This window comes from Erpetoichthys calabaricus, chromosome 3 (genome assembly GCF_900747795.2).
Source record: "Erpetoichthys calabaricus chromosome 3, fErpCal1.3, whole genome shotgun sequence".
Taxonomy (NCBI): domain Eukaryota; kingdom Metazoa; phylum Chordata; class Cladistia; order Polypteriformes; family Polypteridae; genus Erpetoichthys; species Erpetoichthys calabaricus.
This window is the reverse complement of record NC_041396.2, coordinates 123,499,130-123,514,129: the sequence shown is the minus strand read 5'-3', so window position 1 is coordinate 123,514,129 and position 15,000 is coordinate 123,499,130. Positions and strand designations below refer to the sequence as shown.

At 41.7% G+C, this 15,000-nt stretch overlaps 1 protein-coding gene across 2 annotated transcripts in view; it reads left to right on the top strand.

The window, feature by feature from the left end:
- parp1 (poly (ADP-ribose) polymerase 1) overlaps positions 1-15,000 on the top strand; it is a 110,987-nt gene that overhangs the window by 14,056 nt on the left and 81,931 nt on the right. For both annotated transcript variants that reach the window (XM_051924250.1, XM_051924251.1), the window contains exons 3-4: positions 1,197-1,373; positions 7,773-7,911. In XM_051924250.1, coding sequence (XP_051780210.1) covers positions 1,197-1,373; positions 7,773-7,911 — 316 coding nt within the window. The remainder of the gene's footprint in view (positions 1-1,196; positions 1,374-7,772; positions 7,912-15,000) is intronic.

The window sequence follows — 15,000 nt, the reverse complement described above, 5'->3', positions numbered from 1 at the left end:
TCTTTCAGCATTTTTAGACGAGCGTCCGTATCGTCTAGGTGTGCGAACAGCCCCCCTGCTCACACCCCCTACTTCAGGATCAGAGAAAGTCAGCGCAAGAGACACAGAGAAAAGTAAGTTGGGTAGGTTCTCAGCCATCTGCCAATAGCGTCCCTTGTATGAAATCAACTGGGCAAACCAACTGAGGGAGCATGTACCAGAAATTAAAAGACCCATTGTCCTCAGAAATCTGCTTACCAGCAAAAAAATCCGCGATATATATTTAAATATGCTTACATATAAAATCCGCGATAGAGTGAAGCCGCGAAAGGCGAAGCGCGGTATAGCGAGGGATCAGTGTATATATATGTGTATATGTGTGTGTGTATATATATATATATATATATATATATATATATATATGTATATGTGTATATATATATATATATATATGTATATGTGTATATATATATATATATATATCTATATGTGCATATATACGCTAGCCTCCATTTGATTCAGTCTACCTCTTACTACATTTTGTTGCATACCTTGCCTCCATTTCGCTAGACATACTTATTTGTTCAACAGACATTATCATCTACAGATTGTTAAGGAGTAAAGTATGACGTTTTTGAGAGAGAGTGAGAGAGATCAGAGCAGCGTGTGTTTTACAGGGTAGCTGCTAATTGCCAGAGATTTCACGGCCATGTGATTCTTCTCCCCATATGGTTAACGCTCTCCCATCAGAGCTGAACACAATTAGATTCAGTGCTAACCTATGCACATATATATGTGTACCTATATGTGTGTGTGTGCATCCTGGTTCCTCACTGTGTGGTGTTTAGATGTTTTTCCTTTGTCTGTGTGGGTTTCCTACAGATGCTGTGGTTTTCTCCCCAAGTCAAAAGCCGTACAGGATAGTGTGATTAATGATGCTAAATTGACCATAGAGTGCATGTGTTTGTTTACTTTGCTTTCTGGCCGTGTGCCCTATGCTTGTTGGAATAGACTCCAGTGCTCCATGACCATGCTTAGCTTTCAGCAGGCTTGGAGAATGGTATGGTCTTATGTCTTTAAAGATTTTCATGTGTTTTTTTTCTTTTAAACTTAATGCCATTACACAAATTCAAAGAATATGTGTTATTGTCTAATGTATTTCAGTTTGTTTATGAAAGTTTGTGACATTCTAACAGTTGACAATTTTTTTTTAATAGATCTTGGACAGAGTTTCTGATGGCATGGCATTTGGTGCCCTGCAACCTTGTGAACAGTGTCAAGGTCAACTGGTCTTTAAAAGTGATGGATATTATTGTTCTGGAAACATAACTGCATGGACAAAATGTGTTTTTAAAACACAGATTCCTAATCGCAAAGAATGGATTATTCCCAAGGTTTGTTTTTTGTGTTAAATATTAAACACACTATATTTTGCCCTTTAAAATAATCAGGAAATCCTGTAAGTTTTAACTCCAAGAATTTTATGCAGAAATTCTCCCCAGCTGTATGTGTAGTTGTAGTATTTTGCTGTGTAATCTGGTTTGGTGTGCCTAGTTATCTTGTACAGTATTTCCTCACAAATTTATTCCTCTTAAATATATTAGATAATGTTGTTCTGCCCAGTCCTTGCTGCAGTTGACCCCAGCTTCCTAGCAGCCGTGCTCATGATAAGAGGGTTTGAAATGAATATATGTGGGCAGTATGGCCTAAAATTTGTATCACAATGTATTTAAATATTGTCATGTAGAGAAAAGCCAAGCAAAATGACACATTTTATTGTCATGGTTACTGTATCAATTACGTTATATTCTATGTGAATATCCTTTTAAGAATGAATCCAGTGTGTGTGGTTATTTGATGTTTCTTTTCATAAAGACTGTTTAAAAAAAAAAAAAAAACTTCAGTAATTCTAAAATTTCTGTGATGTGCGACATAATAAAGTAACTGAACAAAAGGTAAAATATATTGTATATGCCTTTTATAACTCAAAATCTTGGATAATGTGTACAGTATTGACTATGCCATATACAAGATTGACAATAAGAAGTCTGAAAAAGCTATTCTTCCCACTTCCTCTGATTTCCAATTGAACAAAAACAATCGAGTCTAACTAGACTTTAATATTGGCTTTTAAAACATATTTATGAACATGAAGGAAAATTATTTAACTTTAAATTATCAATATCTTGTTTCTACAGAAATTAATGTTGGTGGGCTATTTTTTTAAAGATATTCTAGTGAAGAAATTTTATTTGTACCCAACAAAACATCTTTCTTTCCATTGCTTTCTAACCTTGTATATATATTGCATTTCAATATATATGGATCCAAAGATGTAAAAATAAACCATAGTTGTTGCTTACTTATTACTTTTTTTTTATATTTAAAGCTTTCTCCAATTTTTGCAAAAGCTCTGTGGTGCAGCCTTTCCCTTGGTAATTAATGTAAGCATGAACTTGCATTAGTTAATGGTTAACCTTATTATTTACATACACTGTGGAAAGTATCTGCATGCATTTGATCCATCTCTGCGTTATTTTTAGGTGCTCACAGATGTTTAAAGTTTGTAAAATGAGCATTCCGTAGAAAGCACATTAATAATGTAATAACCACTCATGAGTTTAAACAGACCCCTTCAAAAATCAATATGTTTAAGCTTTGATGAGAAAAAAATGTTGTTGTTGTGACATCATGTCATACAGCATACCAAATAAAGTGTAACGCCCCGAAGTACTGACACACAGATAACGGCAGCTGTTTAATAATCTTTGAAAGACCTGTTTATTGTCCCTTTAAGAGAGGACCTGATCAGCTCCCTCTAGTTAGCCTTCGAGAATACTGCTTTTTCCCTTTTCTTAATCTTCACAAGCCTCCAACTAGGTCAGACTGTCCACCCATCTGCACTGTTTATTGCACCTTCTTTTAAGCTCCTTCAGTGCATATAGCTCCACCCTCCTTGTTTCTCTTCAGAGTTTCACCTGCCTGTTCTCTCACAGGTTGTGTTGCTACAGTAGCAATGTAAAAGACTAATTTTAACATTAATAAAAGAAAGGTAGTTGGAACCCAACTGCCATCCAGTTCTGCTGTCCACAATTATTATTATTTCATGCATTTTCTGGAATACATGTGTGTTTATATAAATTTAATTACTGAAGGAAACACGCTCTCAGTTTTAAGACACATGTGTATGCTGTATCTGTATGCTGCTTAATTGCATGTGAAAATTTTAATTTAAGCTATGTGGGACCACCAACGGATTAACCAGAGCACACCAACCCTTTCTTGCCCTCCACCTGCATTCCTCCTTGCCTCCAAGCAGTTTGCACGCCCGCGGCTCCGGGGACGCCGATACAAGCTCCAGGTTGTACAGGGGGTGGGGGGCTAGGTCTTGGGACGTACACCGGCTGAGTTCTACAAAGGGACGGTTCTGCTCCCCCAGAGTGTGAGGCCACCCTTTGTGTCTCCAGAAGCTCTATGAGCTCTGCCATGTTTTTAAACTGCTTGCCCCAGACCGGCTGGGTGAAACCATGGGGAAGCGCTTTCAGGAGCAGATAGCAAGCTACCTGCTCTATTACGTGGTAGGGCTTGTTCTCAGATCGCCGTAGCCAATGCCCTACCATTGCCCAGAAGGACCAGGCTTGTTTGAGGGTCTGCCGCTCTGGGTCCAACCTCCAATTTTTAATTTTTTCCACCTGCCAGTCTGGGGCACCCCTAGGTGGTACTTGGGGCTCTGGTGTCATAGGGAGGCGGGCACTCTCCTATGAGAGAGCATAGTAAGTCCCCCTTGTCTCCCCCCTCCGAAGCAGCCCACCTCTGTGAGCCCCTCCTGCATACTCCCTGGCTTTTCAAGGCTGCCTAGTTAAGCGTGTCAGGAGCGGAGCCCGTACCGGGTCTCGCCGTACCACGGGACACTTCTCCCTGCTTGAAAACTCGGCCCCGGTATGCTCCCACCTGGGTATATTGTAGGTCCTGTCCCCTTCTCCTCCGGGACTTCTCCATCCTGCCAGCTACACCAGTGTCACAAAACTCACAATGAGACATACAGTAGCAAGGTTTGGGGCAGCCACAAATCGTTTTTAAGTTGATAGCACTGCTGTGCATAAAACTGAGTCGAATACAGAACTGAGGGAATAGGGAAAAGGTGGAGGCTTTTAAAGGGGAAGACAGGAGGTGACGTCAAAAGGGTCGGGCTCATGTTGGTCTTCTGTCATTGGTGCGAGCCCGGACGTGACATGACAGAGTCCAGAGCCGACAAGGTCTCCTTCCATTGACTCAGTCCCGGAAGTGACATCAAGAGGACCAGGTGGAATCCCTCATGAATGGTCTGCAGGCAAGGGTGAAAGAGTTAGTGCACTCTGCCACATCCCGGTATGTCTCGGAACTGTTCTTACTTAAGCCCTTTAGCTGCCTCCTATGCGCACGTGTGTGACAGCTAGAGCAAGTTAAAGCTGAGTGGATATTCATCTCCACAGTTGTACATATAATGTGCTGTGTGAGAATGACAAGTGACACCGGTTTTTTTCTGATGTCTTTTGTTTGATAATGCACAGAAATAAACTTAATTCTGTGACTTGTATAATGGCCATTTTCTGCAGATCCATTATTGAAAATGTTTTTATATTCTCCATCCTGCATGGGCAAACTGTCTGTAGGAGGCAAGAAGCAGTTATTGAAAGTGGTGTATATTGCTTCTAATTTTGTTGGGTGCCACCTTCCCACTGTAATTTTCTAGACTTCAATGTAAGCACAATAAGATTTCATCTGATGTCTCAAACACAGTCATTCTACTTTTGTTTCTGCTTTCATAATAATTTTCTTTTAATTGAAAGTCTTTTTTTTTTTTTTTTGTTGAGTTGATTGATTGTGGGCAGTTAGGGAATAATTATACAATACAATGCAATACAGTTTATTTTTGTATAGCCCAAAATCACACAGGATGTGCCACAATGGGCTTTAACAGGCCCTGCCTCTTGACAGACCCCCAGCCTTGACTCTCTAAGAAGACAAGGAAAAACTCCCAAAAAAACCTAGTAGGGAAAAATGGAAGAAACCTTGGGAAACGCAGTTCAAAGAGAGACCCCTTTCCAGGTAGGTTGGGCGTGCAGTGGGTGTCAAAAGAAGGGGGTCAATACAATACAATGCAGTACACAGAACAGAACAATTTCTCAATATAGTAAGAAATAAAAAATATAAATTTTAGAAGTACAGAGCAGAATTTAACAGTAGATGATATATCCCATAATAAGATTTGGATTTGTATAGAGTCCTGGAGACCTCATCCTTCAAGCTGCCTCCCCCATTTGGCCATTCCATGGCTGAAACAGTGCCGGGCCAGCCAATCCGATGAAAGGACCCCTCTTTCCCACGATTCCCGCGATCCTCCATCTGGGATGACTTTTCCTTAGGCAGGCAAAACAACTTGGCAGGTGGGCCATGGCACCAAGTGCCACATTTGAGTACCGAGAAGAAAAACAGAATAAGTGAGGGTTATTATACAATTATAACTGTCATGTTACTTATGTTTAAGTGCTAATGACTAACAACAGAGATGCAGTCTGTACAGTTAATCAGCAGCTCTAGTCAGGATATGCTAAACTGAAGTAGTGAGTCTTCAGCCGGGATTTAAAAGCTGAGACCGAAGGGGCATCTCTTATAGTAGCAGGCAGACCATTCCACAGTTTAGGGGCCCTGTAACTAAAAGCTCGACCTCCCACTGTTATTTTATTAATCCTTGGAATCATAAGCAGACCGGCATCTTGAGATCTTAATGTGCGCTCTGGTTTGTAAGTCATGATAAGTTCAGACAAGTAAGCCGGACCTCGACCATTTAATGCTTTATATGTTAAAAGAAGGATTTTGAAATCTGCCCTAATTACTACTGTTATGCATCTGTATTAATTAACAAATTTAAATTTTTCACAACTGATATTGTTGCAGTGATAAACTGTGGCAGCTAAGTAAAAAAATTACATTTATAATGAAAGTATAATATGAGCAGAACAAAATGACCTTGTGCAATAATCATTGTATTATGTTAGAAAAGCCTGGTATGTTAAAAGAAAAGTCAAATTTATGCAAGAGCGTCGTAAAAGGTTTTTTCTCTTCTGACATATAAAGCGTGTTCATATAGAGCTGACATCATCCCTGTTGGCAAGTTGCAAACATTGATACTAGGAGGTAGGAGTAAAGAGCACACATTTTAAAAGGACATTTAAATAGTCATAGTATTTATAGTTATGTTGTGCTGAAAAAAGGAAGGGTTGAAGAAATAAAAATATTTTCAACTGCACCAGAAAGCATTTAATAGTAAGAGCACCTTCAATGGTTATTACAGGGACTTAGAGAGGGCCACCTTAAACAGTCAGTAAAGGCAATTAGAGAGGGCCAGTAACTTTTAACAGGTACTGTAGTTTGTTAAATTCATAATTAAATTATATTCAATTTCTAAAGGGCTTAACTGTCATCTAAGCAGATATTAATCGTGTGGCCATTACAGTGCAATTCCTGTATGATAATAGCTATTTGGAAGCTTACTTTGATGACACATGCTTCCAGGAATCTTACATCTACATCTAGAACTCGGGGTCAGTGAACTTGAGCAGGATGCGTTTGGCATGCATTGTAGTAAAGAACTGGCGAATCTTGCCTGGATGTTGTTTAGGAAAATGATGTGCATCTCAAAGTGGTGCAGGAGATCCAGATCAGAAAGGTGAAAATAAGTGGACACCTCATAACCTCTCCCCTGATAGAGAGAACCAGTGAGAGTAGGGCACTCAGTCATTAGGGGGATTGAGAAGCAGATTTGCTCCAAAGACCAACAATCTTGTACAGTGTTTTGTATTCTGAGTGGAAATGTATAGAACCTACCTGGAAGGACGGATAGGCTCTTCTGAAGCAGTGGAAAAGGCTGTTAGTTTTGCAATCCATAATTAAAGAGTTAGATGCCAAGCTGAGGAGTAGAACTAACAAGATACCTTTCTGTGAAGTTCTGCCTGTGCCAGGTAAGATTGAGAAGAGCGAAGGTTTTACACGTGGCTCAAATATTGGTGTAGGATTGAGGGGCATGTTTTTATGTTGTTTTGGGACTCCTCCTAAAATAGATGGGACCTATTCCACCATGATAGGTTACATTTAAACAGAAGGGTACCAATGTGTTGGGGAGGCATAGGTTAGCTAAGAATTGTTTAAACTAAAAAATGAAGGATCAGGGAGTTTAGGCCACTTTATATTACAGAAAAGAAGTAGCAGCACTAGAGACTTTCCAGAGAAAAACTGCTAGGCTGATTCTGTGACTATGAGCTATGAGGATAGATTGAAGGTGCTAAACCTTTTCATTTTAAGTAAATAGAGATTAAGAGGAGGGGATATGACTGAAGTGTTTAAATTATGAGAAGAAATAGAGTAGATCCCAGTTGTTACTTCAAAATAAATTATGCAACCTGAACACTGGGACACAGTTGTAAATATAAGAACAGATTTGTCACATATATTAGAATTTTTTCTTCAAACAAAGAACCAGAGACACCACAGGCAGTGTGGTGGAGAGTATGACTTTAGGGACCTTCAAAATTTGCCTTGGTGATATTCTGGGCAATTTAAATGAATAGGATGGTTTGGCCTGTTGGGCTAAGTGGCTTGTTCTCATTACGGTTTTTGTAATTTAAGAAAAAAAAAAGTATAATTTAGACCGTACTAATGATTAAACTTTTAGTGTACGTTATGTTTGGTTCGGGCTAGCTATTATTGGTTTATGTGTATTGTTAATTTGTATTTTTGCTGCCCTTCTGAAACAGGAATTCCATGAAGTTGTCTATTTAAAGAAGTTTAAATTTAGACCTCAAGACAGATTGTTCCCCCCTATACCTCCACAGTCTCATCCTAAAACAACTGAATCTAATGCTTCCAGTATAAAAGAGGAAACTGTCCCAAGTGGTGAGTGGAATTTGTTATATAAACTGTATGCTTACTTTAATTATACTACATTTAGCTTTCTTTCAGCATATACACATAATACATTTAGGCCCGTAATATGTTCTATAGCTGAAACCACTTAAATATTCATGATATTTTGATAAATAACAAAATGTAGTTGTTTAGTTTTTTTAACTTTATTATAATGATTTCTTCTAACTAATACATGGAGCCTAAAGCTGTGCAATGGTGGAACATTTGCCCTCATGCAAATAATGATTTTTGATCATAGTTGTTGTCTGACACAATATAGTTGCAATATAGCCCTTATAGTAAGTATTAACAAGTTGCATAATAATCTGTGAAATCACACACTGCAGAGAAATGTAGTTTTTCTGTCTTAAGCGAATAATAGGATACAGTGCGTCTCATATTTTTGCCATAGTGCTAAATCCCTTTGCATTATATTCACAGTATTGACAACAAAGCTTGTGTGTGTAAGGCTTGTAATTTTCGGCCATCACACCCTGTAATTATAGAAGTTTGCAGTAAGTCAACACTGTCATACGTTTTTGTCAGTAACTGTTACGTAGTTCATTATACTATAACAATGCTATTTAAAGGCCACCAAAGAAAGCGGTTCTTAATGGCAAATCCAGGCCCCCACAGCTTCTGCCTTGTGGCACCTTTCAAGATTCTGTACTTTTTCAACAACTTTTATCATCTACATTCACCTATCTAATTACTATTATGAATATATCCGTCTCTACATGAAAATCATTCCTGAATATGTGTTCTCCATGGAAAAGACAATAGTGAAGGCTTGGGAGACTCGAACTTTGATAGAAGTGTACAAATTTTCTCAGTCAATTCGTTTACAAATGTCCTAACACAGCTCATCAGTACTTGAATCTTTCTCATCAGCTCTAACTCACTTAAATATTTTAGACTGAAAGCTGACTGTGATATAAGTAAGAGAACCTAGGTTTTATATATATATATATATATATATATATATATATATATATATATATATATATATATATATATATATATATATATATATATATATATATACACACACATATATATATATATATATATATACACACACACACATATATATATATGTATATATATATATATATATATATATATATATATATATATATATATATATATACACACACACACACACACACACACATATATATATATATATATATATATATATATATATATACTAGCAAAATACCCGCGCTTCGCAGCGGAGAAGTAGTGTGTTAAAGAGGTTATGTAAACATATATATACATAAACATATATACTTATATACATATCTACATATACACATATCTACATATATATATATATATATATATACACACACACACACACACACATATATATATATATATATAGACATCCACATATATATACATATATCAACATATATATACACATAAATATACACACATACATACATACACACACATATATATATATACATATACAGACACATATTATATATAGATATATATATATATATATATATATATATATATATATATATATATATATATATACATATACAGACACATATTATATATATATATATATATATATATTTATATAGCAAAATACCCGCGCTTTGCAGCGGAGAAGTAGTGTGTTAAAGAGGTTATGTAACCATATATATACATAAACATATATACATATATATACATATCTATCCATCCATCCATTGTCTCCCGCTTATCCGAGGTCGGGTCGCGGGGGCAGCAGCTTGAGCAGAGATGCCCAGACTTCCCTCTCCCCGGCCACTTCTTCTAGCTCTTCCGGGAGAATCCCAAGGCGTTCCCAGGCCAGTCGAGAGACATAGTCCCTCCAGCGTGTCCTGGGTCTTCCCCGGGGCCTCCTCCCAGTTGGACGTGCCCGGAACACCTCACCAGGGAGGCGTCCAGGAGGCATCCTGATCAGATGCCCGAGCCACCTCATCTGACTCCTCTCGATGCGGAGGAGCAGCGGCTCTACTCTGAGCCCCTCCCGGATGACTGAGCTTCTCACCCTATCTTTAAGGGAAAGCCCAGACACCCTGCGGAGGAAACTCATTTCAGCCGCTTGTATTCGCGATCTCGTTCTTTCGGTCACTACCCATAGCTCATGGCCATAGGTGAGGGTAGGAACATAGATCGACTGGTAAATTGAGAGCTTCGCCTTGCGGCTCAGCTCCTTTTTCACCACGACAGACCGATGCAACGCCCGCATTACTGCGGATGCCGCACCGATCCGCCTGTCGATCTCACGCTCCATTCTTCCCTCACTCGTGAACAAGACCCCGAGATACTTGAACTCCTCCACTTGGGGCAGGATCTCGCTACCAACCCTGAGAGGGCACTCCACCCTTTTCCGGTTGAGGACCATGGTCTCGGATTTGGAGGTGCTGATTCTCATCCCAGCCGCTTCACACTCGGCTGCGAACCGATCCAGAGAGAGCTGAAGATCACGGCCTGATGAAGCAAACAGGACAACATCATCTGCAAAAAGCAGTGACCCAATCCTGAGCCCACCAAACCGGACCCCCTCAACACCCTGGCTGCGCCTAGAAATTCTGTCCATAAAAGTTATGAACAGAATCGGTGACAAAGGGCAGCCCTGGCGGAGTCCAACTCTCACTGGAAACAGGTTCGACTTACTGCCGGCAATGCGGACCAAGCTCTGGCACTGATCGTACAGGGACTGAACAGCCCTTATCAGGGGGGCCGGTACCCCATACTCTCGAGAGTACCCCCCACAGGATTCCCCGAGGGACACGGTCGAATGCCTTTTCTAAGTCCACAAAACACATGTAGACTGGTTGGGCAAACTCCCATGCACCCTCCAGGACCCTGCTAAGGGTATAGAGCTGGTCCACTGTTCCGCGACCAGGACGAAAACCACACTGTTCCTCCTGAATCCGAGGCTCGACTATCCAACGGACCCTCCTCTCCAGGACCCCTGAATAGACTTTTCCAGGGACGCTGAGGAGTGTGATCCCTCTGTAGTTGGAACACACCCTCCGATCCCCCTTCTTAAAGAGGGGGACCACCACCCCGGTCTGCCAATCCAGAGGCACTGTCCCTGATGTCCATGCGATGTTGCAGAGGCGTGTCAGCCAAGACAGTCCTACAACATCCAGAGCCTTGAGGAACTCCGGGCGTATCTCATCCACCCCCAGGGCCCTGCCACCAAGGAGTTTTTTGACCACCTCGGTGACCTCAGTCCCAGAGATGGGGGAGCCCACCTCTGAGTCCCCAGGCTCTGCTTCCTCATTGGAAGGCATGTTAATGGGATTGAGGAGGTCTTCGAAGTATTCCCCCCACCGACCCACAACGTCCCGAGTCGAGGTCAGCAGCGCACCATCCCCACCATATACAGTGTTGACACTGCACTGCTTCCCCTTCCTGAGACGCCGGATGGTGGACCAGAATCTCCTCGAAGCCGTCCGAAAGTCATTCTCCATGGCCTCCCCAAACTCCTCCCACGCCCGAGTTTTTGCCTCAGCAACCACCAAAGCCGCATTCCGCTTGGCCTGCCGGTACCTATCAGCTGCCTCCGGGGTCCCACAGGACAAAAGGGTCCTGTAGGACTCCTTCTTCAGCTTGACGGCATCCTTCACCGCCGGTGTCCACCAGCGGGTTCGGGGATTGCCGCCACGACAGGCACCGACCACCTTACGGCCACAGCTCCGGTCAGCTGCCTCAACAATAGAGGCACGGAACATGGCCCATTCGGACTCAATGTCCCCCACCTCCCTCGGGATGTGGTCGAAGTTCTGCCGGAGGTGGGAGTTGAAGCTACTTCTGACGGGGCTCTGCCAGACGTTCCCAGCAGACCCTCACAACACGTTTGGGCCTACCACGCCTGACCGGCATCCTCCCCCACCATCGAAGCCAACTCACCACCAGGTGGTGATCAGTTGACAGCTCCGCCCCTCTCTTCACCCGAGTGTCCAAGACATGTGGCCGCAAGTCCGACGACACGACCACAAAGTCGATCATCGAACTGAGGCCTAGGGTGTCCTGGTGCCAAGTGCACATATGAACACCCCTATGCTTGAACATGGTGTTCGTTATGGACAATCCGTGACGAGCACAGAAGTCCAATAACAAAACACCGCTCGGGTTCAGATCAGGGGGGCCATTCCTCCCAATCACGCCCTTCCAGGTCTCACCGTCATTGCCCACGTGAGCATTGAAGTCTCCCAGCAGAACGAGGGAGTCCCCAGAAGGTATGCCCTCTAGCACCCCCTCCAGGGACTCCAAAAAGGGTGGGTACCCGAAGGCGAAGGGAGGCTACCCTCTCGTCCACCGGGGTAAACCCCAATGTACAGGCTCCAAGTTGGGGGGCAATAAGTATACCCACACCTGCTCGGCGCCTCTCACCGGGGGCAACTCCAGAGTGGTAGAGAGTCCAGCCCCTCTCAAGGAGATTGGTTCCAGAGTCCAAGCTGTGCGTCGAGGTGAGCCCGACTATATCTAGCCGGAACCTCTCAACTTCGCGCACTAGCTCAGGCTCCTTCCCCTTCAGAGAGGTGACATTCCACGTCCCAAGAGCCAGTTTCTGTAGCCGAGGATCGGACCGCCAAGGTCCCCGCCTTCGGCCACCACCCAACTCACACTGCACCCGACCTCCTTGGCCCCTCCCATAGGTGGTGAGCCCATGGGAAGGGGGACCCACGTTGCCTCTTCGGGCTGTGCCCGGCCGAGCCCCATGGGTGCAGGCCCGGCCACCAGGCGCTCGCAATCGAGCCCCACCTCCAGGCCTGGCTCCAGAGTGGGGCCCCGGTGACCCGCGTCCGGGCAAGGGAAAACGCCGTCCAAAATGGTTTTTCTTCATAGGAGGTTTGTTTAACCGCTCTTTGTCTCATCCCTCACCTAGGACCAGTTTGCCTTGGGTGGCCCTACCAGGGGCATAAAGCCCCGGACAACAGAGCTCCTAGGATCATTGGGACACGCAAACCCCTCTACCACGATAAGGTGACGGTTAAAGGAGGGGTATACATATCTACATATACATAAATATACATATACATATATATACATATACACATCCACATATACATATATACATATATATATATATATATATATATAGAGAGAGAGCAAAATACCCGCGCTTCGCAGCGGCGAAGTACTGCTGTAAAATTTTAAATATTAAACTGAGGGAAATTATACCAATAATTATTTGTTAAGGATCTCTTTGTATACCATGTTGTCAGTTCGCCCCTCCGGTTGTAATATGACCAAGTTGTGCGCTGAGCTTACTCTTGAGCATGCAACGTATACTTGGCCATGTGAAAAGCAAATCCAGAACAGCAAGACCGCGCCAGCTGCGGAGCTCAGCTTGGAGCGAAATGAAGTAAATGAAATGAGGTGAATGGGAGGGGAGATGATCACGTGACTCCAAAACCCGCCTTAACTCTCCATCCCTCCACAAACACAGTCTCTCGGATCCCAACTCTCGTTTATATATATATAGATAAATAGCAAAATACCCGCGGTTCGCAGCGGCGAAGTAGTGTGTTAAAGAGGTTATGAAAAAGAAAAGGAAAAATTTTAAAAATAACGTAACATGATTGTCAATGTAATTGTGTTGTCATTGTTATGAGTGTTGCTGTCTTTTATATATATAATATATACACACACACACATATATACATATACATATATATACATATCTACATATATATATACATATACACATCCACATATATATACACATATCAACATATATATATATACACATACGTACACACACACACACTCACACACACACATATATATATACACATACAGATATATATATATATATATATAGCAAAATACCCGCGCTTCGCAGCAGAGAAGTAGTGTGTTAAAGAGGTTATGAAAAAAAAAAAATTTTAAAAATAACCTAACATGATTGTCAATGTAATTGTGTTGTCATTGTTATGAGTGTTGCTGTCATATATATATATATATATATATATATATTACCATATACACACACACATATATATATATATATATATATATATATATACACACATACATATACACACATACATGCAGTTTCAATAACATAGAAATCAATATAAACAACATTAACATCATTATCATATGAGAATATGAAGTAATGTATAAGAAGCACATTTCATATAAATATAAATTATTAAACAGTAAAATCCATCCATCCATCCATCCATTTTCCAACCCGCTGAATCCGAACACAGGGTCACGGGGGTCTGCTGGAGCCAATCCCAGCCAACACAGGGCACAAGGCAGGAAACAATCCTGGGGTTTTATCTTTATTTTATTTTATTGTAGAATCAACTCCTATCTGCGCACACCAGGGCGGCCGTGGGCGAATGCGTATGGTGTATTCACTCCATGTTATCGTGCATTGCGCTGTCACTGGTATTTTGATAAAAGAATTTGAACAACATATAAGAAGCGTATAAATTATTAAACAGTAAAACATTAACATTTAAGAAGTAAAGTTACATTCAGTACTACTGCTGTGCCTTCGGGTATACCTCATTTTTTGTTTGCTCATTACATGCTTAAATGTATACATTTTTTGGTGTACCTACCCGAGAACACGCGACATATAACCGAGCGTGGGAGAAGCATGGATTTTAAACACGCGTTGAGTTCATCTGCTGGTCTCCCTTGTGGAATAACTGGTAATGTTTGAGTAAAATCTACAGCGAGTAAAACGACATTACCTCCTATTTTTTTTTTTACGATCTCTGAGATCTTGCTTTTTTTGGTTCAAGGCTTCATAAGCTTCATAAGTGGTTGGTCAGGAAGTCGCGTTACATCCGCCACGTGCCCTCTTTCTGTTCCCAGAAGCTGATCATAGAATGGTTTTAATAGTTTACTTTCAAATAATGCAAAGAGTATGCGACACGTGTTTCTCCCTAATTCTGGGCTCATCAGGCATACACTCTCACTTCATTCCCTCTCGGGAATCTAATCTCTATCGTCAGCGCCAGAGTTGAAGCCCCTAACGTTGCGGTCAGCAAGTCGGCTAACATCCGCCATGTGCCGTCTTTCAGTTGCGAGAAGCAGATCATAGAATGGTTGAAA